General features: G+C 33.4%; 1 protein-coding gene across 1 annotated transcript; it reads left to right on the forward strand.

The window, feature by feature from the left end:
- Positions 1–1,553: 1,553 nt before the first annotated feature.
- On the forward strand, positions 1,554–20,846 carry LOC133033393 (uncharacterized). Its single transcript, XM_061108109.1, has 5 exons — positions 1,554–1,855; positions 1,934–2,026; positions 2,110–2,220; positions 2,311–2,421; positions 20,679–20,846. The coding sequence occupies exons 1-5, from the start codon at positions 1,697–1,699 to the stop codon at positions 20,844–20,846; spliced, it is 642 nt and encodes a 213-aa protein (XP_060964092.1). The 5' UTR covers positions 1,554–1,696.
- The last annotated feature ends 1,862 nt before the right edge of the window (positions 20,847–22,708 follow it).

Genomic DNA, 22,708 nt, shown 5'->3' on the forward strand with positions numbered 1-22,708 from the left:
TTATGTGCGTAACCACTATCGGCCAGAAGCATGTATGGTTGAGTGCTACATATCTGAAGAGGCTGTGGAATTTTGTTCAGAGTACATGGCTGGAGTTGAGGCAATAGGAATTAGCAAACCAAGAACTGACCCAGATGATGTTGATAGAGGATTAAGGGGCAAAGGGACAATGGTCACAGTGTCCAAGCTTGAACTGGATCAAGCTCAATTAGTCGTGATGAACAATAACGCAGAGGTTCAACCATATATAACGTAAGTACCTTTTGTTTGATTAACATTACTTAAGTCACGATGAACAACAACTTGATTTATCTTACTTGTTTTACAGTGACCATATGGAGCTGTTACAATCAATGGTTCCAAGAAATCAAAAAATAAACAAAAATGGGTTGCAGACCAACATCGTCAAACTTTCATTGGGTGGTTAAGGAATACCATTATAGCAAAGTTGAACGAACCGAATCATGGAGTATCTGATGTGTTGAGTCGTATTGCCCTTGGACCAACTTTTGCGGTTGCAAAGCATGAAGCGTACATTGTAAGGGGTAAACGTTTTCATACAAAGTCAAGAGATGATGCTCGAGAGGTTCAAAATAGTGGTATACGTATCGTCGCAGAAACTATGCACTTTGCAAGTACAAAAGATAGAAACCCTGTTTTAGGTACTATGACGTATTACGGGGTCATTGAAGAAATATGGGAGCTCAATTATTTTGCGTTCCGAATTCCACTTTTTAAGTGTTCTTGGGTTGACAACAACGTTGGAGTAAAAACTGACGAGCTTGGTTTTACTTTGGTTGATTTAAGTAAGAGAGGAAGCAAGAATGATCCATTCATCATGGCTAGCCAAGCAGCTCAAGTTTTTTAAATAATGATAAATGGTCTATTGTTTTATCGACACCAGAGAGGAGGTTCTTAGAGACTGAAGAGGATGAGGAGAATGCTGACTTATGTTACGATGACTTCATTGTTGGACAACCAATTCATGAGCAACTCATGGGAATTGATCGTAACATTGAGGAAGACGACGCTGAATACATTAGAAATGATATCAATGAGGGAATATGGGTCAATTGTGATTCAGGCAAACATAAACAAAAAAAGAAAAGAAAACGTGTCTAATTGGTAACTTGATATATAGCTTACTTTATATTGTGGTTGTGAATGGTCCTGAATACTTAACAATTTGTTTATGCTTTTAATATTTCATATACACTACTTGTTATATATGTAGCTAACTTTGAAGTTTGTTTGTTAATGGTGTAGACATGGCGAACTCGGTAATCAGGATCTGATTCGGGAGCAGAAAATGAGTGTCCAACCACAATACCTACACGAGGGCCGACGCAAATGAATGAAATATCCAAACTAATGGATCAGGGCAAAAGAGTGGCCCTCGAAGTTAATGATAAAGGTCAATACTGTGGAAAAAGCTACGCGAAGCTCGTATCCACTCTGGGAGTCAGATGTCGGCAGACAATAGGGTTGGCTTATAAAAATTGGAAAGAAGTCAACCAGACTCTGAAAATAAAGTTTGGAAAGACATTCATGTAAGCTATTATTTGTTAGAATTTTGATTTGTTTTTCTATTACTCCAAATGTTGACTCTAACCGTGTTTGTTTTCCTTCAAAATAGACGGGGTTCATTGTGCCGGACACCTTCAAACATGATTGTCTCATCCTAGCTGGGAAGTTAATGAAAGACTTCAAGAATAGGATGACAAAAGACATCATAATGCCCGCGTTGAAAGAGAATGATCTGGGACGACTGGCACAAGTCCCTGAAAAGCACCCGGAGATCGACGCTGCTGATTGGTGCAAATTTGTTGAAAGTAGACTAACTCCTGAATTTCTGGTACGCTAATTATATTAACACTAAGATAAACTCTTAAATACAAGTACATGTATCTAATGTATTTTTTTGGCATTGTAGGAATTGAGTAAGGTGCAACGTGAACGTTCCTCAAAAATTCAATCCAGACATCGAAGTGGTCGGAGTGGAATGGTGAACGTACGGGAAGCTGTGGTAAGTAATACTAAAAATTTAATGTGCTATAATGTGCTATACAATTTAATTGGTACTCATTTCATTGTTATAACGTTATGTAGAAAAAGGACCTCGAAGTTGCAGATCCTCCCCGCCACCGTGTTTGGATTAAATCTCGCACCAAGAGTAGAAAACTTGTCACTGATTACGACAAGGAAATTGCCGAGAAGATAGTAAGTATATATTAATCCTTAATTGACTTCTACTCATGAGTTAGTGTATATAATTCATATACTAATTGCTTGAATATATGAGTGCATTAGGCTCAATTAGAGGAGAAGCTTAGTCAGGGACAAATTCAGGTCCAGGGCCAAAACGATATCCTCACGCAGGCGCCGGACACCGCAGCATCCCGGACGTGTCGTGGCCGCTGGGTATGCTATTACTTCAAATGTTATTTATTTAGTTACACAAATGAAATCGTTGCTAATTTGCATTTTATGATTTGTAGGTTCCTGACCAAGGCATCTCAACTGTTCGGCAGGAAGAAAAGGGAAGTGTCTGATGTTGTGGCTCGGCAAGCGAAGGAGATTGAACAATTAAAAGCCGAAGTCCAATCCCTTAAGCAGCAGAGGAACGCTGCCGAACAAGAGGAAGAAGGAGAGGTGGCTGGTGAGGCGTATGTTCCACAACCATACGCTCCTCAGGATGAGGTACAACCACAAATTTATGCTGAGGAGTTCATTTCCCTCAACGACCAAGGTATCCTATACAATTTTGATGACCATGCGGCCCTTAATCAGCAAGTACATCTCTGCTCTGACAACATCGACAATATTGTGGCCCGAGGGTATTTGTACGAGCATGTGGGTAAGATCAAAGTTCACTGCCAGGATTACGATGATTCACATGCTCGGATCATGGTTTCGGAAATCCTGCAAGAGGACGCTGAAATCCCAGTCCCACTTGAAGAGTTCAGATATGTTAGGGACGTGTACCAGATGTTCCTTCCTTGGCCTAAACACTTAATTTTAACAACCCAGGTAACTTCTCAACTGAAATTAATTATTAATGATTAGTGGAGTTTGAATATCTTCAATATTCATCCGTAGTGAAGTAGGTTCTGCGAATATATGTGCTGCGGTGGGATGGATGAACAAACTACTGTTATATATGTGTTATTTGTCGTTATACAGCCATGTTCAAAATTTTTGGGGTCATTCAATTACAACCGTTATGCTGCCGAAATTTCGGTAGAATTTAGATAAAATTTGATATATATATATATATTATGTATTGTTTTGTTTAGGGTCCACTCGCTCAACCGCCCTCAAGACGTGATGCGTCAAAGGGGAAAGCTCCGATGCTTTCTCCACAAAGCCGTGGTGCACGGGAAGATGAGTTGTTCACGGAAGAGAAGATGGCGTTGATCCCTAATTCGCTAAAATGGATGATTCATGAATTCCTAAGGCTAAAAGATAAACGTGATATAATCACAATTTCTGTCACCCGAGGATTCATTGCACCGCGTACCCAGATCATTTTATCTGGAGAGGATTTGCAGCAGGTTGCTACGTGTAACTACATCGGCAACCAGGGAATGCTGTTTGGAATGATGTATACTCTTCTTTAATCTAATTAACCTTATATCAAATTATAGTTAAATTATTATAAGGCACTAACACTTTTTTTTGGCAGGCACATATGGGAGAGCATCAACGGTCTGAGAAAAATTTTCAAGTTTTACGACCCAGAGCTTCTCACAGTGCATGGGATCACCGATGAAGAACAGAGTCAGTCTTTTGACGATGCGGCAAGACGATTGGCTAATTGGTTATCATTAATGAACAGCAACCACCAAATGTTCTTTATTCCTTGGAATATCGGGTAAACTTTATTAAATTCTTTAGTGCTAATTGTTCATTTCTATATTATGTCTTCAAATTATTTTTATACTATCTTACTTATATTCCAATATAATTTTCTAGGATGCATTGGACGCTAGTGGTGGTTGCGCCAAGGAAAATTATCCATTTAAACCCTGTAAAAGGCCGCCCAATTCCCGAAGAAATAGAACAAATGATCGGAAGGTAATTCTTTAATGACTTCTTATGTAACGAATTTAAATTAACTAACGAATTGAAATGCTAATATAATTTTCCCAAACAGGGCATTCATGTATATAGGGGACGCACATCAGTATCTTGGCCCGTGGCAAGGAATTTCACAAGCAAACTGTCCAAGACAACCTAAAAGCCAAGAATGCGGTTTTTATGTTTTGAAATATATCACTGACATCGTCGCACGTGCCAACCCCAACCGTTACATAGAAGATCAAAAAGCTGTAAGTTTTAATTATTGATCATAGTATATAAATTTTATAATAACAAATATATAATATACATATACATAAACTAATATAAATTTTTAATTTTTTTAACAGTTTGGGGGTAAGAAGCAATACGATCCAAAAACAGAATTGTTACCACTACAACGAAAGTGGATCGAACAATTGATGGCGGTGATTCACGGTGACGATTGAGGTTCAAAGGTCGAAGAATTTTTCTTCATTATGTAATTTTTATAGATTAACTTGTAATTAGATTTATTAACTTATTAATATTTTTAACTAATTTTACATGTTTGTGTAATATTTAATTATTTTTATGAAATCAAATTATATTTTTACCCAAATTTAATTACTATTTAATTTAAAATGTAATTAATATATAATTAAATTAAATAAATATGTAATTTAAATTAAATATAATAATATATAAATTAATAAATATAAAATTAAAATTATATAATTAAATTAAAAAAAATGAAAAAAACTGAAATCTGCTCACTTTTGGCGTCGGTTCCTACAACCCCTATGGCGTCGGTTATTGGCTAGGAACCGACGCCATATATACCCCTATGGCGTCGGTTCCTAGCTAATAACCGACGCCATAGGGGTATATATGGCGTCGGTTCATATAAACCCTTTAGCGTCGCCCTGATAGGCGTCGGTAGCGAATTTCGCGAAAACCGACGCCTAAAGGGCTAAAAAACCGCCTCTAAAGGGTATTTTTGTAGTAGTGAGATTTGACATTTATGTGGTTGAACAAAGGAATTGGCAGTTTTTGACAAAACAGGAAACTAGCAATGTAGGAAAAGGAAAGTTGGAAAAGTGGCAAGCCTAGTTTCCACAATGCCTAGGCCAGCCACCTTACTTGCCTTTTCACATTGATTTTTCAATTTTTAAATGGCAATTAATTCAACCATAGCCCTAGGTGGTCTCCTATAAATAGAAGGTAAAGGCTTCAGTTTTTGTACACAACACTTTTGATAGAATTTTCTCTCACACAAAAACTCTCTCAAGCCGCCACCCTCCCTCTCTCTACCTTCTTTGTTTCGAAATCTATGAGTGATAGAGTAGTGCCCACACACATCAAGTAATACCTCAATCATAGTGAGGAAGGCTGTGTAGTATTCAGAGACAACAAAGAAGCACTATCGGGCTCAGATCTTGATTATACTCTGCGACAGAAAGGAATCAAGGGTTAGATATCTGAGTGGGAGGAGACATATATTTCGCTGCACCCAATGTAAGATTTCTCTTACTTTTATGTGTTTAATTTTCCATCGTTTTATAAGTTCATATTTAGGTTGTTAATTCAACATATTTGTGAGTAGATCTAAGATCTTGGTAAAATAAATTCCAACACTTCCACCATTGTTTCATACTTTTGTAAGTCTTACTCTTAGCAGCCACCATTAGGGTGATTGTTACTTAGAATAAAACACTTACAAATAATACTTGTCTTTTGAGATTCTACGGAGTTAAATTGCTAATGAACGTTCTGTTGGGCTTTGTTTCCTAAATAAAACTCTATTTTAATGTAATCTTTTCTATTAAATTATCAATAAAGAAACAGATTGAATTTCATTACTTGTTTAATGTGTTATTTGGTTCATATGATCATTTATTTACTTATTTCATTAATAAATTCACACAAACCCTTATCACACTGATATTCTTATTTATTGTGTTGTCAACACAGTGGAAAGTAAACAAGATTTTGTGATTAAATGTATTCCTAGATTTATCAGTACACAGGGTTTAACTGATATGATAATCTACAACGTAGTTTACTTACACCTTGGATAAGTGCTATGTGTTGGGTTTTATGCCCTAAATAAAACTCATTTCGATATAATCAGATTTACTAATTAATAAAGATTAGAGATAACATTTTATGTTGCATGGTTCACATGATTTATTTCATGATTATATATATAATATATGAATTGTATGTAAGTCAAGAACATATGAATTTGTTAATGATTAAAGTGTTGTCAGCACAGTGGAATATAATCTTGATTATATGTTCGAAAGTTTATTCCTTGATTTGTCAAAACACTGGATTTAGACTCGCATGGTATAATCAACGATAGGTATTCTTACACCTTGGATAAGTGTTATGTCCTTTCCAGGGCATTGGCAAAGTTTACCAGTATCGAATGTATGGAGTATACATTGGAAGGGACCAATATTGAACTTTGATTAGATATATTAAAATTTACCGTAATATCTATTCAATTCAATATCACCCGTTGATCCTAAATCAAATGATCTTAATCCTGATATGTTTAGGTTCGATCTCAAGAGTATTATACATGTTCTTTGATTTGTTAGTTAAGCCTACTTTTGGGTCAGGGTGATACATACATTTTGGGAACATGATAGTATAATTGAGTGGGAGCGCTAACATAAATATGGAATCTATAACTTCTATAGGAATTTAGAAGTGAAATGATGATATCCTTCAAGCTTGGCTAAACAGAGATAAATGGTGGAGATCTCATTTCACTTCGCTGAAATATCATTGATACGGAGCTAAGTGTTTTAAGGATAAAATACATTGAAGGTGTAACGGTAACTTAGTGCCTATTCAATGTAGATCATCTATTAGAGGGTCACTGATCAAATTAGGATTATAACAATGGATAACTAATGACGTATCTATATCGTGGAACATATAGAGCGTTCTATATGACTGAGAGTGCAATTCCAAGTTCTAACTGTGGATTCAATAAGGAATTAATAAGTTAGGTAATTTACTTGGTAAATTCGGTTCGACTTATTGGAAGCTCAGTTAATATAGGCCCATGGTCCCCATACAATTTGAGACCATACTGCTTGTAAGACTCAGTTAATTGATTTTGATTAATCAATTATAATTCTAAAATTAGACTATGTCTAGTTTATGAATTTTCACTATGTTATTGCTTGATTGTGAAGAAATAGTGTTTTGGGGTTTATTTGTTAATTAAGAGACTTTATGGAGTCTAATTAATAAATATTATAAATGACAATTTTATTTGATAGTTATTTTAATTATTAAATAAATAGTTTGGCATTTATAAGGTTGAATTAAAAAATATGGTATTATTGAAAAGAAGAATAAGTGGTTGAAATAAAGTGGCAAAATTGTAACTAGAGATTGGTCCACTTATTGTGTACGGCCAAGAGGTATTTTTGCCCAATATTTTATTCTTTTTTAATCCATTTAATTCAACCCTAAACCTATTGAAGAATAGTATAAAAGGAAGGTTATGGTCTCATTATCCAACTAATGCCTCTAAAGCTAAAAACCTAGATGAGACCTCTTCCTTCTTCTTTCTTCTTCAATTGAAAACACTAAGCATTTCTGCACACTAAATAATTTGAGCCATTAATAATAGAGTAGTGCCCACACACATCAAGTGGTATCTCAATCATAGTGTGTAAGACTGTAGGAGATTCCAAACAACAAGAAGGAGAATCAGCATCAAAGGAAGGAGAGAAAGAGATCCAGGTTCAGATCTTGATTATGTTCTGCTACAAAAAGGAATCAAGGGCTAGAGATCTGAACGGAATGAGTCATTATATTCTGCTGCACCAAATGTAAGGTTTCCTTAAACCCTTATGTGTTTATTTCATTGTTTTATAATTCATATTAGGATGTTAATGAAACATACTTGTTAGTAAATCTAGATCCTGGTAAAATATTTCCAACAACTGGCCTCAAAGCTATGGTAATGATTTACTTTCATGAAATATGAATTAAAACGATGTTTTGCATTGATTTGGATGGTTTTATGTGGTTTATGTGCTTATTTGATGATAGTTCAGAAATCACAATATATCTTACTGAAATTCATAAATTTAGGCTTTTACAGAACCTAATTTGGATTTTTTATGAATTAGTTATGATTTTTTGAAGTTGAATGAAAATATCGTGTTTTGAATGCACACACGCGCACGCATGGGACAAGTGCGGCTCGCTCCGACAAAATCGCTTCAGAGAAGAGGCGTGTCCGAAGCTTGCCCCTGTCCCGCCCATGTTTCTCGGCCACAGAGGCTGCACGCAACCTCGTTCCTCGGCCAGACTTCCCCTTCCGCGCGCGCAGGCGTATGCAATTCATACCCCTGTGCCTCAAACTTGTTTTCGTCATAACTTTTGATTCAAAAATCGTTTTCCATTGAAACAAAAGCCAATTTTTGGTAGAATTTTGTGAAGAATCTGAATTTTCAATAAAAAAATCTAATTGTCAGAATAAAATTAATTTTTATTAATTTTTTAATAAATTAAAATAAGTTTAAGATATTAGTAGGCTTTGAATTTTGAAAATTTGATTTCTCACGAAGGAGCCTTATGGTTAATTTTGAAATTTTAGATTATTTTATTTATTTTAATTATAAGATCAGATATTATTTTTTATGAAATTTGAATGATCTTACTTTGATATTAAAATATTATCTTTTAAAATAATCTTGTTCAAATTTCAAAGTTTGCTAACCATATCATATTTTTTTTTCAAATTTGTTATTTTTTGAAATATATTTATTAATGAAAATTATAAGATTAGGAATAGGTTAGGTTTAACATTTTATGTTATTAGATATTTTTTTTATTAAAATTATATTTTGGCAAAAATAACATGAAATTTGAATAATTGGTTAGTTTAGTTTGAATAGATATTTTAGGTTTTCAAACTTTTTTTTTTTAAAATATTCTAACCACATAAAATATCTTATTTTTCAATTAGTTTATTTATGTAATATTTAAATTTATTAAATTATAAGACTTAGAATATAATAATGAAATATCTAAATTTAAAATTCAAGATATTTTATTATATTATTTTATTAGAAATTTTAAATAAATTTCAATTTTTAATAAACTTGATATTTGAAAAATTGGTTAGATATTTTGATTTTTTGTTAGAATTTAAGAAATTTAGGGGTTTGTTCGGTTTTTAATTTTTTCAAATATTCTCTAACAACCTAAATTTGAATTCTAGTGAAGATATTTATTTTAAAAATTAATTTTTTTTTAAATTTTAAAATTGAGATATTTTAGCTTACTTTCTAGATATTTCAAATCAGTTATTTGTTTGTACTGTTTGATTATATTATTACGTATTCAAATTTTTTTTTACAAACCTATTATTTATTTGATCTAAATTGCTATGATTAACTTTTTGACAGATCCAATGATCTGATTTTAATCATAGTCTAATTGTCAATAGATCTTATAAATAATTTGTAACAGGTAATTTTTGCTATTTCTTTCATCTGTGTAAACCTAGTAACATGAGCCTATATGTTTGCTATTGGGCTTAGATGCATATAGGAAGCCCATTTAAGTTTTACTAAGTAAATGGACTAGGTTGCTAAAATAAATTTTGACATAAGTAAATTTATTTAGGCCCAATTAGATTTGGGCTTATTCAATCAATAACAATTATTTATTTAAAGGTTAAAATCCTCTCTTTTGGGCCTTGTGTGAGAGTTGGGGGCCAATAGAAGTGGGTACGACATACTGAACCCAACTGACCCTCACATGAACTACCCCAATTGTGAAGGCCCATTTGCCTTATTTAAATAATTGTATTAGGTTAATTATATTAGTCTAACCTAATTAAAATTGAATTAGCAACATAATTAACTTTTAAAATATATGAAATTTATTTTTCATTTAATATTTTAAAGTTAATTTTAGAAAAACACTTAGTTAATGATATATATTCTAGATAGTTATTTCTAGTACTAATTATATTTCTAATATTTAATTAGGAAAATATCATAGATTGTGAAATTAATTATTTAATAATTAATTTTGGTACAATCTAAGTTAAGTATATTTTTCCTAGTATTAAATTGGAATTAATAATTAAGTCTTCTCTATACTTAATTATTTATTTCTTGACTTAATACATTTAATTAAATTGAAAATTTAAATATTTAAGTTGATTTTCATCATGATACTTAAATCTTATTATGTTCATGTTATTTAATTGAAAATTATTTTAAGTTTGAAATCTTATTTCATTATACTTAAATTTGAATAATTTTACAAAATATATTTTATTTTATTTTATTAATCTTTTTCCCACAATTTCGAAATGCATTTCTTAAATGCCGAAATTTCGAATTTTATTTGAAAAATAGATTAAATTTGAAAATTATTTATTTTAATTTTGGACCAACTTAAATCTATGATTTTTTCATTTAATGATTAATTAAAATAAATGAAGTAAAATATATTTAATTAGAAAATGAATTAATTAGTCAATGAAAGTCTAGATAGACATTATCTGTTTTGCTTGAATTATTTTTCTAGTGTATTTAATTAAGTAGAAAATTAATATTTAAGTTCATTTTCATCATGATACTTAAATATCTGAAATTTTTCTTATATATTTAATTAAATAGGAAAATTATATTTTTTGTTGTAAATAAATTTTATTAATTAATTTTGGGCCAACATTAAATTAGAATAATTTTTTCCAGTATTTATTTTGATTTTATTTTAACAAGAAATTTCGAGAATTGTGTTCTTAAATACTTCAATTTTTCCAAATGCAATACATATTTATAGAAAATTAAATTTGTTTTGTAAATTAATTCAAATTAATTTTGAAACAACTTAAATTGAATATTTTTCTAAATATTTATTTGAAATTATTACTAAGATGGAAATAATTCATGTTATTTTCATATTCATCTAAGTAATACTTATAAATATTAAATTAAAATTAAAATTTAGAATTTTTCATTCTAAATTGCAAATTTTAATTAAATAAATATATATTTAAAATAAATTGATTAAAATAAATATTAGAAGAAAATACACTTTAAATAATGAGCTTTATTATTAGGACATTCGATCTCCATTGTTGGTTTTACGTAGCTTTTGTTTTAGTGAGTAATCCTCCGTAATGGAGGAACGTTCATTAGCAAGTTAGCACTGTTTAATCTCGGAAGATAAGTATATTTGTAAGTATTTTATATGTTATTGATCACCCTAATGGTGGCGACTGTATTTGACTTACAAAATATGAAACAATGGTGGAAGCTCATAAGATAGAATAGCCTTGACTCTCGCCTAAACGGGACAACGGTGGATTCCAATCTTGATCGAATAAAAGGTTGCTAGAATGTTTATCATTTTACATGAGCTGACAACTCTATTCAATGGATGGTATCACTGACTCTCGCCTAAATGGGACACTGATATCAGTTTGTTGAAGACCTTGGAAATTATTTAGGATTGTATGTTTTAGTATTTTCACTTGTCATTCCTACTTGCTATGTGTTTAATAATTTCTGAATTGTGTATGAATTTATATTGAACCATGTTTTTTTCTGTCATTAAATTGTAGTTTAATTTCGAATCTTCATTGTTGGTCTAACTTTGTTTGTTTTTCTAATGAGATAAATCCCTAATGGATTTTCACCATTAGACATACATAATAGTGTTAGATCTCGAAAGATAAATATTGCATATGCAACATCTAGCTGTTCATCAATTGATGACACCTTAGACTAGTATTTTACAATATGAAACAAGAAGATTGTATAAATAAGATTACTTTGACTCTCGCTAATCGAAACATCGTTGGATTCTTATTTTAATACGAAATTATCCTAATTCCTCTTAGCTTATTCATTTCGAATTAGCTCAATAACATATCATTGGATGAATGGTGTATAAATCATTTCATGTCATTCTATATTTTCTCTTAAGAAATTAAATGATGCGTTTGATTATAATCCCAAAATTCTATCCCAAAATGATATAAATCCTCAATCTTAGAAATCTCCTACTTGTATGGGCAAATCAGACTTAGAGTAAAATTAATAGTGGTGGTCCAAGAAAGAATTACTCATTATATTTGGTATAAATTTAAGTCTTTGACTTTAATTTTAGATTCCAAATAGAAATTTTCTTATATTTCTATTTCCAGAATACAATACAGTTACACTTTCACAAGTGTTTAATATCCATCTTCTATTAATGGATTCCAAAACTGTATATTAAAGTATGGATATGAGTTTAGTATTCTGTGACCAGGATCCACTCGGAGTATTCTAAGAACTTTTTAATGTAACTATACCTAACTCATCAAAAGACACAACCATATTTTATAAATCTATGGCCTTTGTATCTTGTTCATAGTTGTTTTGACAAGATCATTCTCTGCAAAGAGCTTAAATGCCTACATCCACTGAAAGTAAATTAATCTAATTCGCAAATGGATGCACATTCAAGGGTAGATATGAGTTTTTCGTTGCATTCTTAAAACGATCACTCTAGATATTACCTTATGCAAAAGAAATTGGAAATGTTTGAAATTTCATGAATTTGTAGCAATGATGATAAAACATTAAGGTAAGTGGTTAAAGATCTTGCGAACTGATAGGGGTGGAGAAATAGTTAGTAGATATGCAGTTCAAAGATCATTAAATTGATTTTTGAATTATATCCAAAACTACATCCCAGAAATTTCGATTTGCATATTGATGATTAGTTACTAGTCGTTGCCTAAATCCTTCTATGGTAATATAATTTTAGAATGATGCAATGGTTGGATACTTAATGTAAATCATTACAAGATTCATGGATGACCTAATCAAAATCTTAAGGAAAGCTAGAACTTTTAAAAATGGTTTGTTAGCTATTCTAAGTGATTAGGGGTGGACCATCCCATAGTCATTAGAAAAGAAAGTGTTTGGTTAAACAAATACCATGTTTCTAAGAAAATGACTAAGTGTGAAAAGTAGCAAATAAAGGAGATATTTTTTTTCTTGATTCCAAAAGTGTTCTATCATCTTATTCCATATGATGATCCCACTCTCTGTTGTTTTGACACAACCGAAGAGGTCCATACCATTTAGTTTTCTTAGACATAATTCACGGTACCTTGTCGTAGTGGGAGAGTTTCTATGAACTCACCTTCATAATCCTGATATGTTTAGGTTCGATCTCAAGAGTATTATACATGTTCTTTGATTTGTCAGTTAAGCCTACTTTTGCGTCAGGGTGATACGTACATTTTGGGAACATGATAGTATAATTGAGTTGGAGCGCTAAAATAAATATGGAATCTATAACTTCTATAGGAATTTAGAAGTGAAACGATGATATCCTTCTAGCTTGGTTAAACAGTGATAAATGGTGGAGATCTCATTTCACTTCGCTGAAATATTTTTTATACGGAGCTAAGTGTTTTATGGATAAAATACATTGAAGGTGTAACAGTAACTTAGTGCCTATTCAATATAGATCATCTATTAGAGGGTCATTGATCAAATTAGGATTATAGCAATGGATAACTAATGACGTATCTATATCGTGGAACATATAGAGCGTTCTATATGACTGAGAGTGCAATTCCAAGTTCTATGTGTGGATTCAATAAGGAATTAATAAGTTAGGGAATTTACTTGGTAAATTCGGTTTGACTTATTGGAAGCTCAGTTAATATAGGACCATGGTCCCCATACTCGTTGAGACCATACAGCTTGTAAGACTCAGTTAATTGATTTGATTACTCAATTATAATTCTAAAATTAGACTATCTCTAGTTTATGAATTTTCACTATGTTATGGCTTGATTGTGAAGAAATAGTGTTTTGGGGTTTATTTGTTAATTAAGAGACTTTATGGAGTCTAATTAATAAATATTATAAATGACAATTTTATTTGATAGTTATTTTAATTATTAAATAAATAGTTTGGCATTTATAAGGTTAAATTGAAAAATGTGGTATTATTGAAAAGAAGAATAAGTGGTTGAAATAAAGTGGCAAAATTGTAACTAGAGATTGATCCACTTATTGTGTACGGCCAAGAGGTATTTTTGCCCAATATTTTATTCTTTTTTAATCCATTTAATTCAACCCTAACCCTATTGAAGAATAGTATAAAAGGAAGGTTATGGTCTCATTATCCAACTAATGCCTCCAAAGCTAAAAACCTAAATGAGACCTCTTCCTTCTTCTCTTTCTTCAATTCGAAAAACTAAGCATTTCTTCACACTAGATAATTTCAACCATTAGTGATAGAGTAGTGCCCACACACATCAAGTGGTATCTCGATCATATTGTGTAAGACTGTAGAAGATTCCAAACAACAAGAAGGAGAATCAGCATCAAAGGACGGAGAGAAAGAGATCCAGGTTCAAATCTTGATTATGTTCTGCTACAGAAAGGAATCAAGGGCTAGAGATCTGAACGGAAAGAGTCATTATATTTCGCTGCACCCAATGTAAGCTTTCCTTAAACCCTTATGTGTTTATTTCATTTTTTTAGAATTCATATTAGGATGTTAATGAAACATACTTGTTAGTAAATCTAGATCCTGGTAAAATATTTCCAACACTATGTCCTTTCCAGGGCATAAGTTAAAGTAAGCTTGGGTTGGATGTATGGAGTATGCATCGGAATGGACCGATATGGAACTTGGATTATATATGATGAGTTTACCATAATATCTATTCAATTCAATATCACCTAGTTGATCCTTGATCAAATGATCTCAATCCTGACATGGTTAGGTTCGATCTCAAGAGTGCTATTTGTGTTCTTTGATTTGTTAGTTAAGCGTACTGTTTGTTGGGTTTTATGCCCTAAATAAAACTCATTTCAATATAATCAAAGTTATTAGTTAATAAAGATCAGAAATAAAATTTTATGCTGCATGGTTCACATGATTTATTTCATGATTATATGTATATAATGTATGAATTCTATTTAGGTCCAGAACATATGAATTTGTTAATGATTATAGTGTTGTCTACACAATGGAATATAATCTTAATTATATGTTCGAAAGTTTATTCCCTAATTTGTAAGTTCACTGGATTTAGACTGACATGATAATCAGCAATAGGTATTTTACACCTTGGATAAGTGTTATGTCCTTTCCAGGGCATTGGCAAAGTTTACCAACATAGGATGTATGGAGTATACATAGGAAGGGGCCGATATTGAACTTTTATTAGATATATTAAAATTTACCGTAATATCTATTCAATTCAATATCACTTGTTGATCCTAGATCAAATGATCTTAATCCTGATATGTTTAGGTTCGATCTCAAGAGTATTATACATGTTCTTTGATTTGTTAGTTAAGCCTACTTTTGGGTCAGGGTGATACGTACATTTTGGGAACATGATAATGCAATTGAGTGGGAGCGCAAACATAAATATGGAATCTATAGCTTCTATATGACAAATAGAAAGTAAAGGATGATTTCCTTCGAGCTTGACCAAACGAAAATAAATGGTGGAGTACTCATTTCACTTAGCTGAAATATCATTTATACGAGGTTAAGTGTTTTAAGGATAAAATACATTGTAGGGTGTTTCGGTAATCTAATCCCTTTACAGTGTAGATCATCTATATAGAGGATCGTTGATCAAATTAGGATTATAACAATGGATAACTAATGCGTATCTATATCGTGGAACATATAGAGCGTTCTATATACAGAGAGTGCAATTCTAAGTTCTATGCATGGATTCAACGAAGAATTAATAAGTCAGTGAATTTAAGATATAAATTCTTGATCTGCTTATTGGAAGCGCGGATATATAGACCCATGGTCCCCATACTAGTTGAGACCATACTGCTTGTAAGACTCACTTAATTGATTTTGATTAATCAATTATAATTCTAAAGTTAGACTATGTCTAGTTTATGAATTTTCACTAAGCAAGGGCGAAATTGTAAAGAAAAGAGATTCTAGGTTTATTTATTAATTAAGAGACTTTATATGTCTAATTAATAAATATATTAAATGAAAATATTATTTAATAATTAATTTATAGTTATTAAATAATTATAAATTGGCATTTAAATGTTTAAATTGGAAAATTGCATTTTTGAGAAAATGGGATGGAAGAATGACAAAATTGCAAAATTACAAAGTGGGCCCATTATCCATTCTAGGGCCGGTCACTTAGTGTGATTTTACTATTTATTTTTCTATTATTTTAATGCATAATAATTCTAACCTAAACCTAGGTGGTTACCTATAAATAGATAGTGATGGCTCTCATTCCCACTTAACTTTGTCTGATGAAAACTGAGCCTCTTTCTATTTACCCTAGCCGCCACTTCTTCTTCTCTTTCCCTCTTCAATTTTTTGAACCTTGAGTGAATGAGTGAGTGCCCACACACATCAAGTGGTATCACAATCATATTGTGTAAGACTGTAGGAGATTCCAATCAACAACAAGGAGAATGAGCATCAAAGGAAGGAGAGAAAGAGATCCAGGTTCAGATATTGATAATGATCTGCTAGAGAAAGGAATCAAGGGCTAGATATCTGAACAGAAGGAGTCATTATATTTCGCTGCACCCAATGTAAGGTTTACTAAACTTTATATGAGTTTATTTCATTGTTTTAGAATTCATACTAGGATGTTAATGAAACATAGTTGTTAGTAAATCTAAATCCTGGTAAAATATTTCCAACAACTGGCCTCAGAACCATGGTAATGATTTACTTTCATGAAATATGAATTAAAACGATATTATGTGTTGATTTGGATGGTTTCATGGGGTTTATGTGCTTATTTGATGATAGTTTAGAAATCGCATATATGTTACTGAAATATTTTTTATTTCGATCTGGAATTATTTTTTCTGGAAGGTAGAGGAAACATTAATAAATTTAGGCTTTTACAGAACCTAATTTGGTTTTTTTATGAATTAGTTATGATTTTTTTAATTTGAATGAAAATATCTGGTTTCGGGATGCATACGCGTGCGCATGAGGACAGGTGCGGCTCGCTCGGACAAAATTCGCTTTAGACAACTAGCGTGTCCGAAGCTTGCCCTATTCCGTCCATGTCCCTCGGTCAGATAGGCTGCATACAACCTTGATGCTTGGTCAAATGGGCAATGCATACCCCTGTGCACCAAACTTGTTTTCTTCATAACTTTTGATTCAAAAATCGTTTTTCATTGAAACAAAAGCCAATTTTTGGTAAAATTTTGTGTAGAATCTGATTTTTCAATCAAAAATCTAATTCGCAGAATAAAATTAATTTATATTATTTGTAATACCCGGAATTAAGAAATGGATTAGCAAAACCCTAACTAGATAATTATGTATAATGGAGGAATTATATTATTATATAATTCAATATATGTGATTTATATGAATTTTAATATATTAAAGACCCCGTTGGTGAGCTAGGGGCATTTTGGTAATTATGACCTGAGAAGGGTAAAATGATGAAATTAATTTAATTACGTGCTTAATAGAACTATATTATTATATAGTATGCATGTGTTGTCTTTTCAGGTGTGTTCTGACAGGTTAGCGCGGTATAGTCACAACCGGGAATTTCGGGCCGAACCGGGTTCGGGCCCGAAATGTAAATTGGATTGATAATTTGGCATTTTATTTGATGAATGATAATCTGAAATTTATTTGAAATTAATTGAGTATTGAATGACTATTTTACCCTTGTGAGGGTGATCATGTGTGTTTTGGCCTTAAGGGCACTTTGGTCATTTGACCTTTATTTTCTATGATGGATAAAGATGAATTTCTTTAAAAAAAAAATGGATTAATTTCTGGTGTTATTCCTCTCTCTTACCCGACCCTCTCTCCCTCTCTTGCTCTCTTGATTTTCAATTTTAAGAATTGAAAAAAAGTGCTTGATGTTTGGTGGTTTTGGAGCTTGATAATTGTAGAACTTTGAGCTTACTCTTGGTTTGAGTTTGAGGTAGTTTCCTATGACTTTAATCTTGATTTTTACTTCTGAATTTGAGTGTTGTAAAAGCATAAATTTGTGCTAATGTTCTTGAGATTGCATGTGTAAAGGAATTGAAGTTAGTTTTGTTGAATTTGAGTATGTGATGCTTGAATCCTTGCTTGGGTGTTTGATTGAGCTCTAGATAAATTTTTAGGGTTATTTTCATGTCTTGAATTCAGATTTTTGAAAGTGTTTGCAGCTGGAAAATTGATTGAGTTGGTTGAGTTGAAGCTCAAGTTTAGAGCTTGAAGTTTTGGAGTTTGAACATAATTTTAAGTTGATTTTTACAATCTGAAATTATGGGGTTTATTGTTGGATTTTGATGCATAAATATGTGTTTTAGACCCTATAATATTTGCTAGCTACTCTAAGTGGATTAATTGTGATTTTGGTTGTGAAAAGCAAGCTTGAGTTCATGGAACTCAAGCTTGGTGCTTTAATGGCACTTTTTGATTTTTAGTGCAATTGTTGGGTTTAAGTTGTGGAATATGTTTATTATGACATATATTGATGCTCTGGAAAGTTTGGGAATGTTTGGGGATGATTTGAGTGAGCGGTTTAATGGCCTAGGGTTATTACCCTAGTAATTATTAATGTATAAATGCTATGCCATGCTAAATATATTGTAATAAAGAATTATGCGCACAAGGCATAATTAAGTTAGACTCGGTAAATTAGTACCTTGAGTTTGATAGTAATGCGGTCTAGGGTTATTACCCTAAAAGTTATATGAAGGTAAGAAAGTCATGATGTACAATAATATTGCTAATCAAGTGAAAGCATGAATTAGGGTTATTAATCTCTATAAGTGTTATTTTGAGCATGCAATGATATGTTATATGAGAGACTATTTGGTATGTAATTTAGGGTTATTACCCTAAGATTCTATATGTTTTGTTATCTATTGAATACATACATATATTTCAAGAGTTATGTGCATAAGACATAACTTGGTTAGACCAAGTATATTACTAGGATAAACCACTGAAAGAACGTAATGTATGGATTACGTAAATATATATGAATAGGGTTATGTGAGCAAGGCATAACCAGGTTAGACTCGGTAATTATAATCGAGATAAACCTTACTAAGGCCTTATTGTAAATAGACGTGTGCGCGTAACACGTAGGTCTATGCTACATAGACATATATAGACGTGTGGGAGCAACACGTAGGTCTATGCTACATAGACGTATATAGGCGTGTGAGCGTAACACGCAGGTCTATAGCAAATAGACAAATAGTGCAGTGGCACCAATAATTATATGATAAATATATATGTTGAGACTAAGGGTTATGCGCTCAAGGCATAACCAGGTTGGACTCGGTAACAAGAACCGAGATGAACTGATCTAAGGCCTTATTGTAAATAGACGTGTGAGAGCAACACGTGGGTCTACGCCACGTAGACATAAATAGACGTGTGAGCGCAACACGTAGGTCTATGCCACATAGACATAAATAGGCATGTGAGCGTAACATGCAGGTCTGTGTCACACAGACGAATTTGAATAGCATTGTTGTTTATATTGTATGATGAGCATATTATTGATATGTTTTATACTGTCTTGCTGGGCTTGGCTCACGGGTGCTCTACTGCAAGTGCAGAAAGTGGTAAGTCGCTGGCCGATCAACCATGAGTTTGAGGAGCAAGATGAAGAATGTACATGTTCAAGCCATATCGGACCAAGCGGTTAAGTGGTCTATCGTTGATGAACTTTTGAATTCTATTTTGCCGTTTAGGTCGGCTAGAAATAAATGACTTGTAATAGCGGTTGTAAATATTTTTGGGATCCCAACTATTTTAAAATTTTTAAATATATTACAAGTTTATTTTCTTTCTGTTTAATATAAAAGTTTAAATTCTGCGCTATTTTGATTAGTAATCCAATTTAGGGGATTAGGGTTTCATAAGTATTTTGGGTAGCGTGCCTAATTATTTAGGGCGTTACAATTTGGTATCAGAGCGCCAAGGTTTTTAAACTTCCTGTAGACCGGCCGAACATGTACATTCGTCGTCAGAGATAAGCTCGACTCATGGTGTAGTAAGTATTGAGAGTAAATACTTGACTGTATGTGTGATCATCTGGTTACTGCTTTCCATTTTAGGCCGTATGCAAGCATCTAGAGTATGTATGTGTTATGTGATGCCATGCTATAAATGCTAATTGTTTATGTAAATATGTATGAGGTAAATAGATGAGTTAGGGTTTAAGGCATTAAGTGCGTAAGTGTGGTATTGGTGCTTAATTCGCTGGGGTTGTTGATTACACGGGTACTAGTAGTGGACTTTAATCATCTAGACCACAGGGCGAGTTAGTAGAGCTTGGTGTAGACCAAACTAATTCACCGCATCAGCCCCCAACTCCGCGAATCCGGAATTAATGCGAGGTTGGCAATGCTAATCCTCTTGCTGAATGGCAGCAGATGTTTCAAGAAATGCGAAGTGTCATACTTCGTCAAGAAGAAGAGTTGCGACAATTAAGGTAACCAGCTGCCCCTGTTGATCAAGTGTTACCACCAGCACCTGTGCCAGTGGTGGGTAACCAGGGGTTTGTTATGCCACATTGAGACTCGGTGTTTGAGCGGTTCGTGAAGCTGCAACCTCCGACTTTTCTAGGAGGTATTGACATAATTAAGGCCAAGCAGTGGATGAAGAGACGACTGAATGCCACAATCAGTCGGGACTTGAAGGTTACCACTTCATATGACACTTTGTACAAGAAAGTGATAGAGCTAGCCTTAATTGTTGAGGAGGCTGAATAATCTGTAATAAATGAGCGGACCGCAAAGGATGCCGTCATGACATCGAATCCGCCGCTAGTGGTAACGTCGGCAAGGGGACCGACAGTGGCAACCCCGATTACAAACTAAGGCTGAGGCTTTCGAAGTATCAAGGAGTAATAGAAAGTATCGGGGAAATTGAGGTGACCGTCAAGGTCACGAATCCTCTTTCAAGTCATATCTTGAATGTCCGAAATGTAAGAATCACCATCAGGGTGAAAGATGGGCCAAAGCTACGTAGTATACTTGATATAGATTATATGAATCGGACATTCCAAGATTACCTGATTAGATGTGTGATCGTGTTTATCGATGACATCTTGGTGTAATTCGAAACGAGATAAGAACATGAGTTGCATCTCAGATCAGTTTCACAATGATTACGGGACAATAAGCTGTATGCTAAATTCAGGAAGTGTGAGTTTTGGTTATCCCGTGTCTCATTTCTGGGGCACATAGTGGATAAAGATGGGATCATAGTGGATCCGACAATAATTGAAGCTATTCGGGATTGGCCAGTACCGAAGTCAGCTACAAAGGTCAGAAGTTTTCTGGGTTTGGCTGGTTATTATCGTCGGTTTGTTGAGGGATTTTCAAAGATTGTTGTACCCTTAACGAAGCTGACCCGAAAGAACCAGAAGTTTGTTTGGACTGATCGGTGTGAGAAAAGTTTTCTGGAGTTAAGGCAACGCTTGATTACCGCTCTTGTACTAACTCTTCCTTCAGATAAGGAAAAGTTTGTGGTATATTGTGATGCCTCGAGACAGGGTCTCGGCTGTGTGCTTATGCAGGCTGGGAGGGTAATAGCTTATGCTTCTCGGCAGTTAAAGGAGTACGAGTAGAGGTACCCTACTCACGATTTAGAACTCGCAGCAATGGTATTTGCGCTAAAGATTTGGCGGCATTACCTCTATGGCGAGAAATGTGAGATATACACTGATCATAAAAGTCTGAAATACTTCTTTACCCAGAAAGACCTGAATATGAGACTGAGGCGTTGGCTAGAGTTGGTGAAGGATTATGATTGTGAGATCCTTTATCACCCTGGTAAGGCCAACGTGGTTGCTGATGCCTTAAGTAGAAAGGGTCAGAATCAGTTAAATACGATGAAGCAAATCTCTCAACAGCTAGCAAATGAGATGACTCGAGCTAAGATTGAGTTGGTTGTAGGGTAATTAGCTAATATTACCCTGCAATCTACTCTTTTGGAGCGAATCAATGAAGCACAAGTGCAAGATTCAGAATTAGTAAAAACTCGAGCTAGGGTTTCGGCTGGGAGGGCTAGTGACTTCTCAATAGATGAAACGGGAATGTTGATATTTGGGAATTGAGTTTGTGTGCCCATGGATGAGAACATCAAGATAGAGATCATGGATGAGCCTCACACGACTCCTTATTCAATTCATCCAGGGTCGACAAAGATGTATCAAGACCTGAAAGCCATGTTACGAGTGGCCGTGCATGAAAAATGACATCGCTGAGTATGTTGCAAAGTGCCTTACGTGTCAGCAAGTGAAAGCTGAGCACCAGCGACCTGCAGGGTTGCTGCAACCACTGAAAATACCAGAGTGGAAATGGGAAGACATTGCTATAGACTTCGTGGTAGGTATGCCCAGAACCACGGGACAATTTGACTCTGTGTGGGTCATAGTGGACAGGTTTACAAAGTCTCCTCACTTTTTACCTGTTCAGACGAATTTCTCCATTGACCAGTATGCTGAGTGGTATGTTAGAGAAATTGTTCGTCTACATGGTGTCCCAAAGTCCATTGTGTCTGATAGAGATCCGAAGTTTACATCAAGATTCTGGAAAAGTCGGCATCGAGCTATGGGAACTCAGTTAAA

The sequence above is a fragment of the Cannabis sativa genome, unplaced genomic scaffold (assembly GCF_029168945.1).
Source record: "Cannabis sativa cultivar Pink pepper isolate KNU-18-1 unplaced genomic scaffold, ASM2916894v1 Contig7, whole genome shotgun sequence".
NCBI classification, from domain to species: Eukaryota; Viridiplantae; Streptophyta; class Magnoliopsida; order Rosales; family Cannabaceae; genus Cannabis; species Cannabis sativa.